Raw genomic sequence first — 21615 nt, 5'->3', positions numbered from 1 at the left:
GTGTATGTCAATGAGAGGTAAAATCACTTGTGCACTTAAGCCTGGAAAACCTCTCAGACATGTTTCCATAATTAGCTAAATGGATTGTTCAAGAACACATTAGGCAGTATGATCATTATTTTGAAGAGCTCCTATAGAGAAATTCATAAAGACCTCTTGGATTCTCAGTACTTACTCAGAGACGTGGTGTAGTTGTCCATAGTAGCTCGGTTAATCTTCATTCTTGGTCTGTGCAGAGGTGAGTGTGTCTGCCTTGTGGATTTGCTGACTGGTCCGGTGGCTACAGTAACGTTCTCTTCTTACACAAGCTACTTTGGTACATGTTAATCCACTAATCTCACTCTCAGTTAACATTTCATTGGCTGATTTGCAGCGTGGCTGTTGAGTGTATATTTATGTGTGCGCAAGTGTGTGTTGAAATGAATGTTGGAGACAGAGTAGGTAAGACCAGCAGGGGTGAGATGATAGCTGGGGGTGAAAATTGACTTCTTAAGTGACAGAAGGAAGAAAACTTAACCTGCTCTCCACTGCTTGAATCTTCCAGGCATTTGGCACTTTCAGCCACACCCTGGTCAGTGATGTCAGGAGACCTTTTTTCAATTTGGCAAAAACACCTGCTGTGACATCACTTGTTGGGGCGTGGCCATCGGTGTTACTATTTTTATGGCAAAAATGCCAAACATTTACTGTTTTTAGATTTTTTTATTTGTTTATGTGATAATAAACTTAATTATAACCTGTTGCCTAAACAAAACAAAGCATTTCAAAAATATAACACTGAAGAGTGTTGGAAATTACAGCAGACTTTTTCATACATTGAATAAACACAACACTAAATAAATTATAAAAATAATTGTTAGATGCAGCCCTACTGGAAAGTTTCCACCAGTTGAATGCAGTGTAGCAGCAGTTTTTTCTTGTCAGTGTGCATTAAGCCTTAGCTTACCCTTTTTGACCTGTTTACTCCTCCAGATCCTGTGTGTGGTGTTCACAATAAGGACCACATGGCAATACATGATAGTATTTAAGTTTTACCACTTAAAAAAATTAAAAAATTCTTTCTATGTGCATAAAGTATTTTTTCATTACAAGCCATCTTAATCAAATCATATACTCATGGTGATGCTGCATAGATTAAAATTAAAATATCACTACTTTTGACTCAAAAGAAAACACACACACACACACACACACACACACACACACACACACACACACATTCACACACAATGGCCGTCAGCCATTACTTTCACAGTTCCGAGACAGTCGGATTTGCATAGGTGGCAGAAGGTGGGTCCAAATCCCCCGTCGGGCCCAGGCCTGATTAATGATTAAAGGGGATTAGGAGGAGGGTCAGGACTTGGTTACTAGTCTCACTCTGATTCTGCTGTGGCTGCCTTCATACTATCTGTGTCACTACGGCCACTCTACTCTCTCAGGACTAAATCTGAGGATGTCAGCAAGAAAAGAAACTGAAAATGAGAAAATGATGAATGATGGGAATGATGACATATTTTCAAGGTGAATGCTGACTAGGCTAAGGTAGGTGCAGTGGATTTCTTGGATTTAGTTTTTCATCGTGTCAGCTATTTCTGACATTTTCTTTTAGGGAACTTTCTCCAGACAGAAATGCAAGAATCACTGGATTAAAGGAAGGAAGGTCTTATGCTTTTTCAACTGCGTTATGGGCTGTTGAACCGTTTGTCTCACATGTAGATTATTTCCTGTTTATATACAACTGATCATGTGTCATTGCATTTCATCTCATCAGTGTTTCCCATTTCAAGAAATTGTGCTGTTAATGTGACAATATTTTTTTCACCACTGTAGCCTCGCGGAGCTGTCAGCACCGACTTTACAAACATAATGCAGCGTCCACACGATATTGATCATGACTACCAGGCTAAGCTGCTTATGAGAGGACCTTCAGTGAACTGTTCAACCAATCCCCCACCCGTTGGTCCCCGGCACCCCCTGGAGGATAACCTGTTCCTCTCCCCTGATCTACCTGTGGCCCACCTTTAATCCCCCCACCTCCCCGACTTAAAAGAAAAACTGACAGAGGATAAATACACGATGGCGGTCTTGAGGGTGAAGTTCACCAAGACCAAGAGGGACAAGTTGGCCCAGGTGCTGTGGATCCTCAACTGGATCTCAGTGGTGACAGGGGCCATCCTGTTCAGCCTGGGCCTCTTCCTCAAGGTTGAGATCAACAAGCGAGGAGAGCTTATGGCTGAGAGGGACATCCAGTATGTGCCCAATATGCTCATAGCCGTGGGCCTCATCGCCTGTGCCATCAACTTCCTGGGTGGGAAGATCTGTTACGACTGTGTGGACACCACCAAGTTCTTGCGCTGGAAGCTGATCATGCTGCCCTACATTATATGCACCTTCTTCTTCACCTTCTGTGTGCTGGTGGGGGCTCTGATGTGTTACAGCATGCGTGGGGAGCTGGAGGAGTCTCTGAACCTGGGGCTGACAGAGGCCATGAGGTTCTACAAGGACACGGACACACCAGGACGATGTTTCCTGAAGCGCACTCTGGACATGCTGCAGATAGACTTCCAGTGCTGTGGCAACAACGGCTATAAAGACTGGTTCCAAATCCAGTGGATCAGCAACCGTTACCTGGACATGTCTCAAAAAGAGGTGGTGGAGTAAGTGCAACCTGCAGAACGAGGGAACTGAATGTGTAAAGACTATAAAATGACATGAAAATGGACTGTACAGAAATTACTAACAAGAAAAAAAATTGTTTCATCCTTAATAAGGATTTCATTCTTAGTAACTAACAGAAGCAAAGCATAAAAACATTTCAGATAGTATAATCTAATAATAATTTTAACAATAAAAGTAAAATTATAAATTTCCAGATCCATGGAAAACATAACACAGTTAAGAATATTCCTGCCACTCTCTATTTTAGAATAAAAAGATACTAAATGAAGGATCACCATGAATTAGAATATGACACATTTAATATTTTTTAACTTGATGTGCAGTTAAGAGAAGGGGGGACAACTGTTGATAGAAATTATCACTAATATCTATAAATATATGTTTCTCATGTGTGACATATTGGTGGTTGACTGACGGGGAAAATCAACTATTACTAGTGGCAGGGTTGTTGCCTCTGTGTGTTTCTGAGCACACTATTGGATGTCCCCTGCTCTCTATAAAAAGTCAAACTACCCTTTCTTTTGCAAAATGAAAAAATGTATACATGTCCACCTTTTTTAATCTTCTCTGCTCCACTAATCACTTTCATACAGTCCCTCACAATGACAAGCTAAGATCTAATTTTTCACACACTGTAGCACCAAATCCATAAACACAGACTCTCAACTTTTCCTTCTTCTCCCTGCTGTCTAGTCGCTTAAGGAGTAACGTGGAGGGGAAGTACCTGATGGATGGAGTCCCCTTCAGCTGCTGCAACGTCAACTCCCCCCGGCCCTGCATCCAGCAACAGATCACCAATAACACAGCCCACTTCAACTACGAGCACCAGACGGAGGAGCTGAACCTGTGGATGAAAGGGTGTCGGCAGGCGCTGCTGGAGCACTACAACTACATCATGCAGTCCATCGGCCTCGCGGTCCTCATCACCTGGCTGTTTGAGGTGAGAAAATACAAGTTGGTACCGACAGAAGGTCATAGCGGTGAACTTAAAGGGGAACTCAACTAAAATTTACAAGGTGTGCTTGAAGGTGGTGGGAGGCACTAAAAAACTAAAAAAAATGAGCTAAAAAATGAGCTTTTTGTGGCTCCAGAGAGAGCTGCACAAAGCCTGGTTAATTACCTCAAGTGATGTCACTTGAGTCAGTTGGTGCTTAGAAAAAATTCTGTTGGTGTGGAGTTAAAATTACCAGAGTTACCAGAGATAACTTAGTGCAGGTGTCACCTCAGCCTTTGCATTAACACTTGTATCCACTTCACACACTTGCAGTAATAATCCTTGCGTATTATCTCTGGGTTATCCATGTGCCACTTAAAGTGGACTCTCCTATTGTCCTCTACTCTGTTGCATTGGTTTCCAAAGAAACTGCCACAGACCTGCAGAAACAAAACATATACAATATTAGATCACACAATGATGGAAAAAAGATGACTTATTTGAATTTTAATACCATGATTTTTGCTCATGTTTTTGTTTGATCCTCTACATCTTGTTTCAGCTGTCAGTGTTGACAGGAGTCCGTTACCTCCAAACCTCCCTGGAAAACGTGCTGAGGCAGGGAGATCCTAACTCCGAGTCCGACGGCTGGCTGCTGGAAAACAGCTTCATGGAAACAGCCCGCACCAACCTGAACATCATCAAGAGCCTCGGCAAGAGCAATCAGATAGACACAGCCAACAATGGGGACCCCAACATTGATGTCCCCTCCACCTCCAAAGCACACTATGGGCCAGACAACGTGCCACCGAAGCAGATACCTGAAGCCAGTTGACCTTTTCTCCAATAAAAAAAAGCCCTCAGTGAACAGCATCGCTGAAGGCCAGACTTCTTACAGAGTCAAGAATTACAGCTGAGAACTACCTGTGCAAAGGTGTTTGTGTGTGTGGAAGATGAAATACAGTGTGGGAAATATCACACAATACATGATCCACTGACAATGCCTGTGTTTTTCAACCATAAACCACCATCAAATAAATGTACACATTTTACAATACATCTGTACACAACCGTACTATAGTCTGTTGTTTACAAATGACGTTGTTGCCTGTGTGTTGTGGTTTTGCAACACGTACTAAAAAGCTTTATACACCTGTTGGTTGCAAGACTTGAATCAAAATGAAGATGACTAAGTAGTGATGAAGGTCCAAAATGGTACATATTAGTTTTTGTTTTGTTTTTTTTTTATTTGTTGCCTGATTTCACTTGAACATGTAAGAAATTACAGTCAAGAATTTATAGTTATCAATTTTTTGTGTTTAGTTAAATTTCACACATAAAGCATTGAGTGATTGCGCCTCAGATTAAATAGGCCTTGTAGAACCTGGAAGAGCATGATGATGAATTTTACATTAGTTATGTTTATTATACACTAATAGTATCATTTTTCGATTCCTTTCTGTGCATTTCCATCTGCAAATGTAATTCACATTCTTTATAGCAATCGTAATTGCACCAAGGGTAGTAAACAATCTAATAAGTATATTATGTTCTCGCTTTCACATTAGTTAAAAACACTTAACCAAACAGAAATCTACAAGTAATTTATAACAGATAAAGTTCCTAGAAGGTTCAAGCCGTCACTACAATGAATCTGATGTGCCTCAGCAGTGCCACCATGATCTAATTGTCAAATGAAAACACTTTTCGCTGGGATGAGCTACCAAAAGCTTGAAAATAAACCTTTTGAGCTGGCTTTGGAATGACTTCACTGTCTGTCATTGTCTTATGAGGATTTCAGACCAGTTCATTGCAGACTGGGCTTCTTTGTGTGTCTTTATTGGCTGGTGGCAGAGAGACGTTGCTGAGGTGAAGCATGTGAGTTAGTAATGCTGCAGTTCTGTCTATAAGATGTTAACGTGTTAATCATCTGGGGATCCCACATGATATACAAAACAATATTAATGATGAAGAATTTCTCATTCATTTATTCTGTATGCGAGCAAGACAAGAGGGAATTCAATGTCAAACATCCTGCGTTGGGGTTCCTCCTTTTATACTGGTTTGCAGCCATTTACATTTTAGATAATAGAAATTATAACATCATTGCACTCTGATCGATTCAGGGCACAGGAACAGTCCATCTATAGATAGGCTAGTGTCTTTATTTCCACAGCCTGGAAGTCTCATGAAATACAGTCAAACAACACAAAAAGGAAAAAAGGATATATTCACACAACTTTTCCTGAATAGGAAGAGATATAACGAATGAACCTACTGAAATGATACCATACTAGATTGCTTTCAATAAAATGTACATTTCTCTCTTAAATAGAATATTGCAATAGGTTTTTTTTTAGGTTTTTTTTTTTTTTTTTTTTTTTTACTTATTTTGGTTTTTAAGTAAATAAAAACCACATGGAGAAATGTGACCAATAATCTGTTTGACAGTGATCCCTTCAATAGGTTTCAACTATTACAAACATCATACAGTAAATATGTGATCATTATAATCAGTTTGGCTTAGGGTTTTCGTAAAATGGTGTCCTATAATATTATAGTATACTGGAAATATTTTCATACAATTCACTCCCTGATTCTTAAGGTTAGTGAGATCGTTTTTGACGAATTAATATTTCAATCAAAATGATTGAATATGCCATTCACAAAGCTTTAACATCTGCTTATCAATAAATGTATCCATATCAGGAAATCATGAAAGTAGGTAACTGCATACTTCTAAGAGCATTGAATCCGTTTAAACAAAACTTTGAAAATAATGTATATTCTATAAAGGTTTTATCCATAATATATGTCTATATGAGTAAAGGTGACAGTAGGTTATGGCGGACCATCCACATAATTGATGGGCAAAAACCAAAATGTGTGGGAAGACTGAACAAGCCTACACATTTCCAAATGAATGTACCCTCCAAAAGAGCATAATTCAATATTATAACTTATAACAGACCTTTTGTAACAGAAGAGAATGCAAAAAATTCACAGCATTACTCAGGAGAAAAATCAAATACATAAACTGATAACAGATGTTTGTCTTTATTTGAATGAGTCTCTTTGCAAATAACATTACTCAAGGAGAAACTCATTCTCACGGCAGACAATCAAATTAAAACAAGGCGACTTGGGTTTCCACATTATCCATCACCCTCCATTACTCATCCTCCTCTTTCTCTTGTGACTGTCCCACCTCTCTGGACTCCAGCAGGGGTTTTATCAGGGAGAGATTGGCTGCTCAGTCCTCCTTTGATTGTAGGAGGGTTGTTTGTTTGCGCGCGTGCGTGCGTGTGTGTGTGCGTGTGTGTGTGTGTGTGTGTGTGTGTGTGTGTGTGTCTGTGTCTGTGTGTGTGTGTGTGTGTGTGTAAGCTCGCCTCAGGAACACTGGAGCAGACTGTGCTCTATGGCTGTGCTCTTTATTTCCCGGCCACCACAGCTGGAGCAATCATCACAACATCTGCCACTCAAAGGCAAACATCACGTTGACCACCTCCAGGCTGCGGGCGATTTCCTCCAAGATGCAGTGCTGCTGCCACAGCTGGTTCAGCTTCCTGTAGCGCTCTGGGCACAGGTGCAATGGATTGCCCCTTCTAGAAATTAAAACACAGACAACCCAAATGATTCAAGGGTTTGTCCAAAAGAACACAAAATATATTTAATGGGACAAAATTACTGTTTTTTTGTTAGTTATACATTTTCAGTAACAGTATTCTTGGATGACGTCACAATCTGCGCTATGGATGTATTTAAAGTATCGAAAGAAGGGCTCATTATGCCCCTGTGCTCATTGTGACATTAAATATTGTATTGCTAGTACTGATGCATTCATGTGAAGGAGGTATTGTAACTAAGTAAAATGTTATGAACTGGTTTGTTTATCTAGAACGATGCTTCATATGTTATAAGGTCATCATACGTTTTGTATGTAAAATCTTGATCCTCAAACTAACCAGTAACTATAATAGTCGTATACATGCAGTGGAGCAAAAAGTTAAATATTTCCTTTTGAAAGATTGTGACATAGAGGTATATAACAGAAACACTAAAGTTCTTCAGACAACTGCAACTCTAACATTCACTATCTGCAGGTGGAGGAAGTATTAAAATTGCAGCAACTATGTTTTCTTATTTTGCCTGTTGGAGGCAACATTGACGTATCTTCAATTCTGAGCTAAAAGTAATAACAATGCAGCAATGGTTCTTACACCAGGTGAGGATCAGTCTCCCCATAATCATCCAGGTAAGGAGCAGGGTATGTGCTTCCTCGAGTCTTACTGGCCATCAGAATAATTTCACACTCCCTTATCCTGTCAACATGAAATGATATAGCACATGTCATGCAAGACAGAATGACATCAAATAAAATCAAAGTCAAATAATTAAGTTAAAAAAATATTTTTGAACTGACAAAAAAAAAAAAATATCTCAAAAGCCCAGGATTGATGACCCACCTGAGGAACATTCCCACACCAGCTCCACAGGTAGCAGCGTGGGCGGTGCAGGCTCCCACATCTTCCCCATCCAGCTGACTGAGACAGCAGGAGCTCTGAGAGCAAAGCATGGCCCCACAAAACAGGCACAAGGTCGGGTGCTTCCTCTCATCATCTGTAGACTTGGGACACCTGAGGACAAAGCGCAGAGGAGACAAGCGGGTTGATCATCTACGGCAGATTTTCCTCTAACAGATGGTGAATGAACTGACTTAAATTCTCCTCTTACTGAAAATGACTGGCTTGATTGAGGAGAGCACTGTAATCCTCAGGAAGATCAATCAGACGATTCCTTCCCCTGGGGTATCTGGAGAAAGAGTTTATTCATCAATTATAAGGACTTGCTTTTATTACAAAACAGAAGTGGGGCTGAATTAATACAAAAGCCAAAAGTCTACCTGACTGTCTGGATTTTGCCTTTCAGGGCTTTGGTTATAGCTGGGTTCCCACACCACCTATGAAAGACAAAATATTGTCATAAAACTGCTCCCCTCTTCAGCAAATACGAAAACATCATTGATCAGATACATTGACCGTACCTTGATGTTGATCACCTACCTCTGCATCAGTGGACTAACAGTGTCTCTGTGCTCCTGGAAGAGCTGGAACACATTGGAGGGTAGTGACAGGTAACTGCATAGTGCCTCCATCTGTCCTTGAGAGGTAACTGCAATAGACAAAAAACATCAGCTTGAGTTCATGTATCATCACAGACTGTATATTATGATGATAACATACTTTGTTTTGACCTACCAGAAGTACTAGAAAGCTCCTCTGGAGGATGTACACCAGTAAGGCAATTGAAAAAGAGAGCAGCACAGCGCAGGAAAGGTTCAATTCCTCTCCTCACTCTTTCTGCCACAGAGCTGCCAGACACATCTGGAACCAGCCTGACGAGCAAAACACAGGACAATCGGTCAAACAAGCTGAAGACAACAGCGAACAAAGGAGCAATGTCTGCTCCCACTGAGTGGGAATTTGTTTCGGTTACAAACAGACAAGGCTGATTCTTGTCAGGTTTTATTATGAAGCAGGCTGATGAAAAGTAACTGTCCCATTCTGCCTTGAATATCAAACTGCTCACACACCCGGTGAAAATGTCTGAATTAATGAATTTTTGTAGGTAAAAGAAGATCTCGTACTAATTTATACTTATTTTCTTAACCATATACGTTTGTCAAACTAAAAACAAAAATTATGGTTGTTTACAGTATTTTAGCAGATAAAAAAAATAGAATATGTACCTTCCAGTGTGTTGTGACACTATATTGTAGAGCTCTGCTGCTGCTCTCACCTCCTCTGTCTCCTCTGCACCAGCTACTGGACTGAAATCTGCACAGAAATGAATCATGAATCATCATAATCATCCCCATCATTAAACAGCATTCTGACATAGTTCAGAAAGTGGTAGTAGGACTGTTAGTAGTAGTGGTATTGTTCGACCAGATTGTATGGTTGAGGTTGTTTCTGTTCGTACCTGTAGAGGACAGGAGGACCTGTAGTATGTGTGCCATGGTGACCAGATGCAAGATGTGCAGGTGGTTGTAGGCAGAGCTGACAGCAGATGGCTGTAAGTCTACAGCCTCCTCCTGGTACAGTGAGGGTATAGACAACACCAACCCCACCTGACAAAACACACATCCATTACATACACTATTATAAGGTTCTCACATACAGAGTCTTTATTTGGATAAACTTTTTTTAAATTTATAGTAAAAACTGAAAAAAATGTCAAAATGAAAACCCCATCATGATGTTTCATCATTTGCTCAGAGATGAGGTCAAGCTCATATTCTCTCAACTGAGCAGTTCCCTTTATAGGAGACTTACCAGAAGATGGAAGAAGTCCACCTCAAGGAGGGACGGGGTGTTTTTTCTGCTCATGACCGGCAGCAAGACTGGGAAGAGAGACCACAGTTTTAACAACTGGGACAAGTCTATAGTCATAACCATTTGATACATACATTGAGAGTTGATCTGAGTGTGCTTAGATGGACCACCTACCCCCCAGCATGTCTGTGAAGTGCCTTTGGATTACAGCCTGAGAGCTCTTAAGTCTCTGGGAAGCTGAAAACTGAACTATTGCCTTTAGACCTGCAAGCTAAAATAGAGGAGAATTTCACAAATATGATCATAATTTGCTAATATGTGACATTCGTTCAGTTCAGTTGTCAGTACGTGGCATCAAACCTGTCTGTTTTGTAAGGACCCGAAGAGCGATTTCTCCCCTTCCTGCAATATGTTTTCTGTGGAGACATAGAAATGGGAATTTAGGTATTAAAAAAAGAAAAAGGGACAAAGGGATAGAGAGACGCTGAAAAGGCCAATACTTACCTATGGCCTGAATAGTGAAGGCACATGTGTTCCAGGCCATGAGGGGCACACGAGGACACAGCTCATTGGGCGCTGTCTGCAGTCCCACCCTGTGGACCGTGGTGGCGCACACAACCAGCATCTCTGCTATGCTGTCTGAGAACTTCCTCCTACATACAACAAGCAGTAGAAAATTCAGAACTGGAAACACAGATACTTGAGTTATAGTCAGGAACTGACAGTTTCACTCACGGTTCTTGTACTCCATAGCTGAGAATGGATCTAAAGTCTGGCTGGCCCTCTCCACACAGGGCCATCGCTTCCCCATCAGAACTATTGCCCTCTGTGTTGCAATCTGCAAGAGAGAAAGTGAAAACCATCAATTATCTCAGGTTACATGATTTTTTACCAGAGTCTCACACATTACAAACAAATAGGCATAATGACATTTGATGGTACTCTGATAAATAATTACTGAAGCAGTAGAAGTGATTAGACCAAATAGCAAAGTTATCGAGCGGTATCTGAACCTGAAACATCCAACACACAAAACCAATGCCATATACGGCAATGCCTTTTCCTTTGCCACTGCTGTTCACCCAGATGACAACATGCAATTACTGTATGCTCAGTATGTCTTCTTACCATTATCCTGAGTGACTGACTTGAGTCCTTTAATCCTAGCAGAGAGGATCTGGATCCAGCGAGGCATGGTTAAATGCTGTCCAATTATCTCTGCATTCTCACTGCACGCAGGACATAGACACTTAAATTACTTCTGAACATTTGTACAACCAACAGTCCATTACAGATTGGCTTGAAGAAGGTGGAATGGACTTACTAGTTAAACATTAGTGGTTCCAACGGGATGAGAGGGACAACAGTATTGCACAGAGACTTGCACAGGGGACACAGGTACTCCCCATTCTCCAGGTCGATGATCAGCTCAGCATGGAGACGGTTCCTGGTCGTATTCTGGACTGCCTCAAAATATCTGAAAAATGCAGAGAATAACACGTAATTGGCAAATTAACTGTCAATGCTGCGTTTTAGTGGACTACATACAATATCAGAGGAGTACTGTCAAAATGGTAAAAATGGCCAAATTTGTTCTTGTAATGACTCACTTCTGCCAACAAGTGGCATGCATGACATGTCCGCAGCTGCCAGTGTGGGTCCCCACTGCCAGTTCAGGCGGCATGAGGAGGGGATATGATGTCCCTGGCCCTTTAAGGGATAAATACAATGAACATATGAGTCATATGAATCTGATACTGACTTTTACCCATGAACCTGTAGCTGCCACTAGTTAAATGAAAGGTTTGCTGAATGGAGACTGACCATCTGCTCTGTTGGTCAGTATCTTTCCTCTGCACTGTGTCAGCACTGTGGACCTCTGGACACACGCAGTCAGTACCATGGCTGGAGCCTGAGCCACTACCTCCTGCTCTTCCTGGCAAAGAATACAGGTCAGCACCTCCCTCTCAGCCGGGGTTGACCCTCGGTGGGGCCCAACGGCTACACACAGCTCCCTCTGCTCCATGGCACAGCTAGAGAAATAAACAGAGCTAGAATTAATGGAATTAATTTCATATAGATCTTCACCTCTCGTCTTCAAAACAAACCCATAGTGTTGTTGCAATGGCTCTGCTCACCTATCACTTGTTGTAACAGGCTCTCCCTGTGTCCCACTGTCAGGCATGTTGTCGTACAGCATCTTGTTTGACTCAATGAAGTTTTTCTGCATTGCTGACATTTGGGCCATAATCTTCTGACGGTGGAGTTTGGCTGCCTCTGCCTTCCTTTTCCGCTCGGCTTTTTCTTTGTCCTGAGCGCTCTGGACCAACCAAAAACAAGTCAGAGGATAAGATTTCTCAGTATCATGAATGCAGTTGAGTTTCTGCTATGTTGAGTGTCTTGTTTAGAGTCTGGTGTTTCATTGTATTGCTGCAGTAAGACTTTGATCAGTGAAGATTTATCATTATCATCATTATTATTATTATCATTATTATTATTATTATTAATAATCGAAATAATATTATTATTATTATTTGTCTCTAAGGAAGAATATTCACTAACAGGTGGCAACATAAATGTATATATATATTACGTGAAATTGCAAATGTTTTACAATTATCATTCATTGTTTTGTTTTTTTTACCTCTTCTGGCTTGGTTGTCTCCACACTCATGGAAGCTGTTGGACTGGACTTCTCTCTAAGGCACTTGACAATCTCAAACATCTAGAAGAAAATAAATTGGAAAATAATCCAAAAAGCTGATAATTAATATTTAATGATATATATATATATATATATATATATATGACAAAAATATCCTACCTGTAGGACCCATTTCACCATGTCTTTCTGAGCTTCAAGGGAAGGAAGAGCCTTAATTTTTGACAACAAGAGGAACACTGACTTGCCATGTTCTGAACCAATTCCTGGAAGAGAACAAGAGACATTCATTTCACAAAAATCCCAGAATCTAGCAATTACATATATTTGAAAACTATGATAACTGGTTTTTACTCACTGCGAGCCTTAAGGCTGAAATCAAAGGTCACTTCTTCTACAGTCCTGTCCTCAAGCTGTGTTTTCTCTTCAAGCAATGCCTGACCAATCAGGTGCAGGGCCTGTGTGGTAAAGGTATGTGTGTTATTACAAGTCTTCCTGAGAGACAAACAGTAAAGCAGAGCAGGGTAAAGGCTGTAAAGTTGGATGTCATGTGTACCCTCTGGATCATGGCTTCTGTCCAGTGAGTAGCCCGGTCCTCTGCAGCTCTCTGGAGGACGCGTCTCAGGATGTGGATGATAATGTCACAGCAGAACAGACGCACTATGTTGGAGAAAGCCGGGCAGAAGGCTGGGGGCACCGGAGGACGCAGAGCTGGGAACAAAATAACAAACAGAAGGAATGTCATTAGAGCTGATTCATTATAAACCAGAGTGGAGAATTTCATCACACCAAGGAGCAAGACAGAGGCCTGTGCAGAACAAAGATGTTGGTCACCTTTATCATTGCCCTCCTGAGACCTCCTCTTCTTCTGAGACTCTTCTGCCTACAACAAGTGAAAAATAAGAATGAGCCGAGGGATATTGAACAGAAGTTGTGACAATTAAATGTAAGACTGGTGATGACACATTGCGTTACCTTGCTATGCTGGGATCTGGAATAATGGTAGAAGAAAGGGTTGAATTCTACCAGACGCTCTTTTTTTACTTCATATAGTCCGTGTCCTGACACTCCTGGTTTTCTAAAAGCAGAAGACACAGATTAAACCCACGCAAACATTATTGTCAAGATAACACTCATGACTTGTTTCACCGTCTTTACGTACTTGAAGGTGGAAACTTTGGTAATGACTGTCTCCAGGCCTGTTTCATGGCTTTCCTACAAAGAAAACATTTGACATTAGTTTGTAATATTCCTTCTCGAATGAAAACTCATCATTCAGAGATATGGCATTACGCAACTTACATTCTCTGGCAGGCCTTTGACCAGACTGCTATGAGCCATGGGCTCAATGCACAACAGATGGACAACCTCCCTCATTGTCACATCCTCTCTGGTCACCTGACTTAACCCGGGGACATAGCGCTCACCTGGAAACACAACGCTGGTCAGACACTACAGTGTGGTTCATATTTCACTCAGTTACCATGTATGATTAGTAGAATGTGACACTGCACCAACGATGATGATCAGGAGGTACAGCATCTCTTCTGTCAGTCGATTCCACTGTGTCAGCTCGTCCTGTAAAATTAGTTGCATTTCATTAATAAGGGCAACATTTGACGGCACAAGTTTTTTTTTCTGAATAAATATTGAGGTGTTACTTACCTGGTCCTTGCTTGAACAACTTCCATTAAAATAATCAAAGAGCTCAAATCTCAACAAGATCAGCATGAGGAAGTGGTTGGGGTCCATTTTTGAAGCAGTTATCTATAAAAATAAAAAAATAAAAAAATAAAAATTTGTGGTGAGGGTCACATGTCACCATATTGTGTTTGTACATATTCAAAAACTGTGAAGTGCAATAGCAGGAGAAAATGATTGCCACCAACCTGAAGCATGAGGATGTCCTTGTCATACATCTCTTCCCTGCATTTCACATCCTGGTAGTAGTAGACCTGATCATGCGAAAACAACTACTTTAGTTGTAATTTATCAACTGAAGAAATAATAACAGAAAGCAGAATGAAGATAACATCTTGTGCATCCAAACAAAGTAGCATACCTGGCTGACCAATGAAAGCCCATTTCTCCGCCACATTTCGGCTGAGACCTGAGCAGCCAGCACCACACAGCGTAGAGGATGCTCCGCCAGCTGCGTGTAGTCATAACTCTCCTGCAACAGAGAGAAAAATATTATTCTCTTATGTCAGCAGTGACAATTAATACTATTCATTCAATGCTGTAGGTGCTTTTTTTCATGTCACTTACAGGATTGTCCAAATGTTCAATTGCCCCTGTTTTGCACAGAAGTACATACAGGCCTGTGGATCAGAATATACAGAGTAGTAAGTTCACAGTTTACAGAAATAATACGAATAATTTACTGAGTCTACAATATTAGTTCTCCTACCAGCCAGAAGCCTGGAGATTGGCAGATGTATGCTGACAGGCTCCTGAGACACTTTGTACGGACGAACATGGAGGATGTGCTTGCACATGTAGTAGTCAGTGGCCTCCTTTCTGAAGGACTGATTATTGCACTGCATCAGGAATTCATGACACTCTTTAAAAGTGAGCAGCAAGATCTCGTCCTGAAGGGGCAGACATAAGCTTGTAAGGGGGTTTGATGGTTACAATCCCTCCGGCTGTGGGATAACTTTATCGTTTGATGGACAAATAACACAACAACTCACATCAGAGGAACACCAGTCCTGAAACATAGCAAGAATATGGCGCAGCTGGATCTGAAGAGAAAAGCCGGCTTCCCATTCTGGTTCTACTGCGATGTGTTGTCCAAACTGGCGCTTCACCTCCTCCATACCCTTATAAGGAAAGTGAAAGAAGGGTCACCATAACTTGATGTGTTTTGCTATTACATGTTATCAAAGAATGAATCAGGGTCTGGACAATCATTACCTGCATGCACTTGAGAAGCCCAAGAAAGACTTTGAATCCCTCTAAGAACTCTCTCCGCAGCTCTGTAGTCCATATTGCGGGTTTACTGATCAGAATATACCTGAGAGAGACAGAGGTTAGGTCTTTGACAGATGAAGATCAAGAACGTTAAGATTAAATAATTAGTTAAAACTCCAGCCTGTTTAATCACCTGAGGTCGTGGAAGATAACCTGGATGCGTGAGAACTTGTCTGAGTTGTAACCCAGGAAGAAGAAACGATTGCTGTCATCCAGATGTTCACGCAGCAATTCCATAACGGTATCAACTACCACCTTAATGACATTTCCTTCTTCAATCAACTGTCTGGCCTAGAGAAGAGATGGATGTTAAGTGATGGTACAGACACAAAGTGTCTTCACAAAGAAGTAAAAATATTAATGATGTGCCATACTAACACTATAATACAGTATCCACATATATGGGAAACAAGACTTACCAGTGTGGGTACAGTGAAGATCTGAACAGACAGAGCAGTGATGGATATGCTCCTCTCATGGTCATCATGGATGAAGTCCTTCTGTAGCTGCTTATAGTGCTGAAAAGACAAAGATGGGAAATATATTAACTTAAGTATCAACAACTGAGAAAAAGTTTTTAAAGTATTGATTTTTTTTTTTTTTACCTTTGTAAACTCAATTGCAAAAAGCCTCTTAGACTCTGTCTCCATTAGCATGCTACAGAAAATCAGCTCATGTACTATCTTGCGAGCTCCTTTAGAAAACAAGAATAAAATGTCACGTTAGTGTCATAAGGAACTGAGTTTAGATTAATCTACTACAATCAAAGATCAACTTGCCTTTGTACATCTTGGCATCGTGCAGCATGAGTCTGCTGATGAGACAAGGATGGTCTCCATCTGTGTTTGGCTCGAGTGCCACCTGACAGAAGGCCTGCCTGAAGCCAGCTGCACAAAGAATCACGCGCGGTACACAGTCACATAACATTCAAGGTAATATGTACAACTGAACAGTAAGGTGTAGATATGTGTAACATGGTGTTGACAACGATGGCAGCACCTGAGTAACAGATGATCTTTTGGAACCAGGAGCCGAGACGCACAGCAAAGGTCTGATGAGCCATTACTGCTGCGTGAAGGATCTCCACACGCAGAGGCTGCAGGGAAATGTGCTCAGAGTTGGACTGCAAAACAGCAGTGAAAGAGTTATAGTTCACCGAGATGTGCAAAACTCTACAATGATCTCAGGTTCAAGGGTAAACATCATCAATTTCTAAATGAATGTTTAAATAGGTGTAGAGTCTGTGGCTGGTATTTACCCTGATAAGGTCTTTTGCTTGCTGGCAGGAACGAAGGGGTCCTCTCTTTACTGCACGCCGACCCTGTGCAACAGTGAAGAATAATACATAGTAGGGTAATCTGCAAGTGATAGGATGAGTGCAATTATGGGAACTGATTCAAATTAATTTCCTTTTGATAGTAGTGTAAAGAAAACAGATAAAACCAAAAGTACCTCTTTGTCAATAAGTGCTGTGTGTGTCTGTGCTTCAGCCTGATCACAGTTAACAGAACGCTGCAGGGTGTAGATCACATGGTCGTACGAGTGGTGCTCATCATTGTACAGTACACAGTAGTATGCATTGTCTTTTTGTCTGCATGGATGGAGAAATACACTGTTAAAGGAAAGCTTTGCATATGGATCTATGCATTTGCATGGGATCCAACAGGCCATACCGGGGCTGGAGTTCAGCTGATAGGTCAAAGCTCTCCTCCCACACCAAGAAATCTGTGACGTAGTGCAGCAGAACCCGGAGCAGCTTCTCAGCACGCTCATATAACTCAGGCTCCAACGCACACTCATCCTGCACAAAATGAGAGAATAACACAGGACTCACATTGTTGAACATTCTCAGGAGGTGTCTTGTTCCAGAAATAACATACTTGAAATACTGTCTTTGACATATCAGGAACATTTCTCACACATTTTCGAACAACAAATTGTTAGTTGTTAGTGACATCAATACTGAACCTGGAGTGATGTTTCTATAAGTGAAATTTCTTGTTTTCTTTGTCTTCTTTCTTGTATTTCTTAATACAGTAACTTTCCAAGATGAAGACAAAAAAGCATCTTCAACACAAATATGCATCATTACAGAAACTGGAGCCAATCTGACATGGAAAAAGCTTGCTGTAATAACATTTACTAATTCCCGACTTCCTGCGTAACCAGTAGTAACTCTATGATGTGACAGGAAACTGGTCTAAATATTTTGCTTAATATGAGTAAAACAGACAGCTGGCCTGGTGACATTAATCAAATCCCCTGAGAACAAATATCCACATAGCAGCCAAGTATTTCATACAAATCCCTGACAGGGATTAGGGTTAACATACAAACTAAACAAAACATACAGTGAGTCTGTGTATTTACACCAGACTCATCGTCACACCGCTGTGTGAGAACAAGCTCTGGAATCTACCGCAATCTAAACTAGAAGTGAGTGGTCTGAAACAGCATGATGGGTTTTCATGTTCAGTGTGGAGATACTATTATGGTCATGTGATGTGTCACTGCTTGTTAAGCATAGGTTCAGATCTGATGTAGAAAACACAAAGCAGCCTGCCAGAGATGGGCCAGTGATATCTCTGTTAATAGAAGCACCTGCTGTTTATGGAAAAAGGAACAGAGCCATCAAGCTGCATGTTCGCTCAAAGCCCCCCAAGCATGATCTTATCAGAGGAAAGCCCAAACACTGTGATCAGCAAAGAAAGGCCAGACAAACAAGTGCTGAAAAACCAATCATCGCAATGTGTCCCAGCAGCAGTGAGGTGTAAACTGAATTCATCCTTGCACAATTCAGCAGGATTTAAGCTACTGAAGAAAGGCTGCTTTCAACCAGTCTCACCCACAACTTTTTTCCTTGAGGTTACTCGCACTCAATCACCCTCCCAAATCTCTTAACCTAGTTATAAATTTTCTCAATTGGTGCAGTGCTTTTCTTTCTCATTTCCGGAGCCAAAGCCACAGCCAAGAGAGCAGCATCCACGACTAAGATGGGAAAATAAGCATTCCGGGGTACACTGACACAGAATGGGACAAGTACGCCCCTCCCACATCCCTCTTTCCGCTCTATTATGTAACTCACCGTTACCATGGCAGTGGCTGCCCCTGGGTCGTGTTTGGAACAACAGGGGCCGATCTTCCAAGCTTCTACATCCCCACAATCACAGAACCCCCCGCCTGATGACGCGTGCATCTGGGAAAAAATGCACATACTGTACTGTCACTGTCAGCAATTAAGTTATACAACTGCTGTAGCTGTGGGAATGCAATATTGTGCAATTTGGCCTATAATGATTTAGAAATAATCAAACATTGATCTTTGTGCATCTAAAATATGTTGTCCTTTTTCCCAAAGTTTAAGAGGCATGCAGGAGGCTAATCAAGTTGGCATTATAACACACTGTGCACAGAAGTGAATCACAGAGCCCATACAAGGGAAAGGTAAGGATGCTTCAGTATGTGTGGGCCCATATAGAAACGTCAGATCTCAGAACAGAAATCTAATGCTGAGCAATTTTCTATTCAACTCATTCATAATTATTCAAGAGGAGACAAGCTGATTCATTAATATACTCAAATAAAACATGTTAAATAAGATTTCATTAAAGATGGAAAAATACTTGTATTGACACCAACCTTGTAACGATGGCTTTTGTGCACACTATCCTGGAAGCAATCCATGCACAGGACACACGTGGGATCTATAGCACAATCCCTGCAATAAGTACAAAGGGACTGGTTACTTGTTTGAGCAAATGTCAAGTAAAATGTATTATCTGAGGTTAAAGATGCCACTCTAAATGTCTAAACTATCGCTGGTTGCCATCGAACCAAACTGCACACTGAGCTCTCCTGGACTTTTTCAGTGTAAACATCCAGTGTAAACTTGATGAGCATGTGAACTTTATTTGTATTTTGTGTTGATACTGACTCACTCGCCACTGGCTGTATATTATATTGATTATATTTTCATAGAATTTATTTCAGACAATGGCAAACATATACTTGTCCCATGATATATTACATGTTCCTGTTTCTAGTGTCTCTATGTGCTTATTGTAATAACAACCTTGAGTTTATTTGAGGTAACATGCACACAGAAACTGAGACCCTTTAACTTTATTCCTCAAGTTATTTTAAAGTTACTTATCACTGTTATGTTAAAGTATATTTTTTGTATTCGTCAATTTATTAAGATTTTTTGTCCTAAAGCATATCGACACCCAGGGGTGCCATGTTGCAAAACTAACAAGCAGATGTACACATTTATGTGAGTGATATGGAATTTCACATCATTAAGGTCCACTCACGCACTGTCCCATATTGAAACCTGAAACCTGAGAGAGTCTACTCATTAACTATTTATTTCTAACACTTAGCCTAAATACTGTGGTGTTGATGTGTAATTAGATAATTGTAGAGCTAAAACCTATTGAGGCCAAACTATTCTCACTAGAAGCATTTAATGATATCAAATAGCCTCCATGTAAATATGTTCCTGTCTTAGAATGCTGTAGCTTTATAACTCATCCAGGATAACCAGAGTCTATTGGGGGTGAGTGCTATAGGCTTCAGATATTTTTTATAGATTCCTATTTCACGCTTAATTTCTAGTAACAATGAAAACAATAATTTTTTAAGTACATCTCAACATTGATCAGCCAGTACTCAAAATTACTAACAAGATTAAATAAATATTTAGTATTTTATCATAACTACTATTACTATTGTGGTTACAACTTTATTTATTACAGAGCATCAGAGGGTCTACTCAGACCTGCAGGAGTAGACAGTCTCTCCCTCTTTGAAGACTCGTCCACAGAGCTGGGAGGAGGTGCTACCCTGTTTGAGCTTCTCCAGACCCTCCTGAGGATCTTCTCCAAATAAAAAACACTCCAAGGGATAGAGGAGTCGGCTCTGCATGAGATCCTCTTCCTCCTGAGGGCTGAACTCTTTCCTCAGGCAGAAGATCTGAGGCACCTGCTCCTTCAGGTAGCGGAGCAGCTCCGCCCTGCTGTCTGCAGCCTCCAGCCATTTCTGCAGGACGACAGAGAAGAGCATGACTCGTTTATCAATGACTCACATATCCACCAACTGACACACAACCACATAGATTAGCCACTATTCTCATTGATGTGCAGATAAATATTTACCTTTAGCAATACATCATCATGTTCACTGATCAATTGAAACTTATAATATTGGTATAAGTGTATGTGAAAATATACACTTTTATGACGAGGGTGGAAAGGTCTCAAATTATATCATTTTCATATTGTTCGTTTTGTTTTTTGTACTGCATCAAGTCAATTTCCCCACGAGTGCCAAAGTGTAAATAATAAACGTTGGTAAAACCATATCTAGATAAGTCAGTTTCACTTTCAATATAACGTTGGACCATAGTTTATGACTGACACAACGCAACAAGAGTTTGAGGGCCGAAAAGTTGGGGCCATGATGCTCAATTTTTTTTAAACTCACAGCCAACTCATGTTCAACTCATGCTGAGGCGCTTTGGACAAAAGCGACCACCAAAATACCACCGGATGGAGATTGACACACTTCGGAGAACGCTACCACATTTTCCCCGACTGCCTTGTCAACTAAGATACGTGCTGACTCCAAAGCCAGCGGCAACCACTCACTGTTGGTGAGCAGTACATATTGTAGCCTTTGCAGATACATTTGAACCATTTAGATAGCTAGCACAGGAGCTAGTTAGCCACGACTGCTAGCTTGGTCAGTATTACATCCTTTGACTGCGCCATCAACCCGTATTGTCCAAAGGAACTAACACATTATACTTCAGCATTTTGTCCGTGAGCCACAGTAAACACTGTCAGCTGTATTAGCACTTTAAAAATCTTACCTTGCTGAGCTCCAGTCCGTCTGGGGATTTCTCACCCTCCGCCATATTCCATTTGCCGTAAAGAAGGTGTCGCTAGGAGACTATTCCCCTTGTAATCAAAGCATTTTGCGACGCTATTAGACCATAATTGAAATAGTCAGGCATATTTATGTGTAGGAAA

At 40.9% G+C, this 21615-nt stretch overlaps 2 protein-coding genes across 2 annotated transcripts; one reads left to right on the top strand and one right to left on the bottom strand.

The window, feature by feature from the left end:
- The first annotated feature begins 2076 nt into the window (after positions 1-2076).
- Positions 2077-6976, top strand: LOC130180190 (photoreceptor outer segment membrane glycoprotein 2-like). Its single transcript, XM_056393603.1, has 3 exons — positions 2077-2657; positions 3373-3619; positions 4176-6976. Exons 1-3 carry the CDS (start codon positions 2077-2079, stop codon positions 4446-4448), a joined length of 1101 nt encoding a protein of 366 aa, XP_056249578.1. The 3' UTR covers positions 4449-6976.
- ubr1 (ubiquitin protein ligase E3 component n-recognin 1) lies at positions 5575-21581 on the bottom strand. The gene is made up of 47 exons (XM_056393599.1): positions 21456-21581; positions 20364-20623; positions 19223-19301; positions 18669-18779; positions 17257-17384; positions 17036-17174; positions 16842-16904; positions 16583-16706; positions 16363-16470; positions 16189-16277; positions 16003-16101; positions 15717-15874; positions 15527-15626; positions 15304-15432; positions 15021-15201; positions 14879-14931; positions 14673-14783; positions 14500-14565; positions 14276-14377; positions 14125-14188; positions 13913-14037; positions 13773-13825; positions 13586-13688; positions 13445-13493; positions 13167-13321; positions 12969-13068; positions 12773-12876; positions 12593-12673; positions 12087-12268; positions 11773-11981; positions 11559-11658; positions 11273-11425; positions 11077-11177; positions 10684-10786; positions 10453-10601; positions 10309-10364; positions 10123-10219; positions 9949-10016; positions 9596-9743; positions 9363-9450; positions 8872-9008; positions 8677-8785; positions 8517-8573; positions 8348-8425; positions 8080-8250; positions 7834-7935; positions 5575-7218 (listed from the first exon to the last, which is right to left on the bottom strand). The coding sequence occupies exons 1-47, from the start codon at positions 21498-21500 to the stop codon at positions 7077-7079; spliced, it is 5229 nt and encodes a 1742-aa protein (XP_056249574.1). The 5' UTR covers positions 21501-21581; the 3' UTR covers positions 5575-7076.
- Positions 21582-21615: the final 34 nt, after the last annotated feature.

The sequence above is a fragment of the Seriola aureovittata genome, chromosome 13, assembly GCF_021018895.1.
Source record: "Seriola aureovittata isolate HTS-2021-v1 ecotype China chromosome 13, ASM2101889v1, whole genome shotgun sequence".
Classification (NCBI taxonomy): Eukaryota; Metazoa; Chordata; class Actinopteri; order Carangiformes; family Carangidae; genus Seriola; species Seriola aureovittata.
The sequence above is the reverse complement of the archived record's forward strand: the minus strand, read 5'-3'. Positions and strand labels throughout refer to the sequence as shown.

Coding starts and splice junctions, on each gene's coding strand:
- LOC130180190 (XM_056393603.1), top strand. CDS start 2,077: ATGGCGGTCTTGAGGGTGAAGTTCACCAAGACCAAGAGGGACAAGTTG. Junction 2,658..3,372: donor TCTCAAAAAGAGGTGGTGGA/GTAAGTGCAACC, acceptor CCTGCTGTCTAG/TCGCTTAAGGAGTAACGTGG. Junction 3,620..4,175: donor TCATCACCTGGCTGTTTGAG/GTGAGAAAATAC, acceptor ATCTTGTTTCAG/CTGTCAGTGTTGACAGGAGT.
- ubr1 (XM_056393599.1), bottom strand. CDS start 21,500: ATGGCGGAGGGTGAGAAATCCCCAGACGGACTGGAGCTCAGCAAG. Junction 11,982..12,086: donor CCTGTTACAACAAGTGATAG/GTGAGCAGAGCC, acceptor TTATTTCTCTAG/CTGTGCCATGGAGCAGAGGG. Junction 10,602..10,683: donor AGCTATGGAGTACAAGAACC/GTGAGTGAAACT, acceptor TGTTGTATGTAG/GAGGAAGTTCTCAGACAGCA.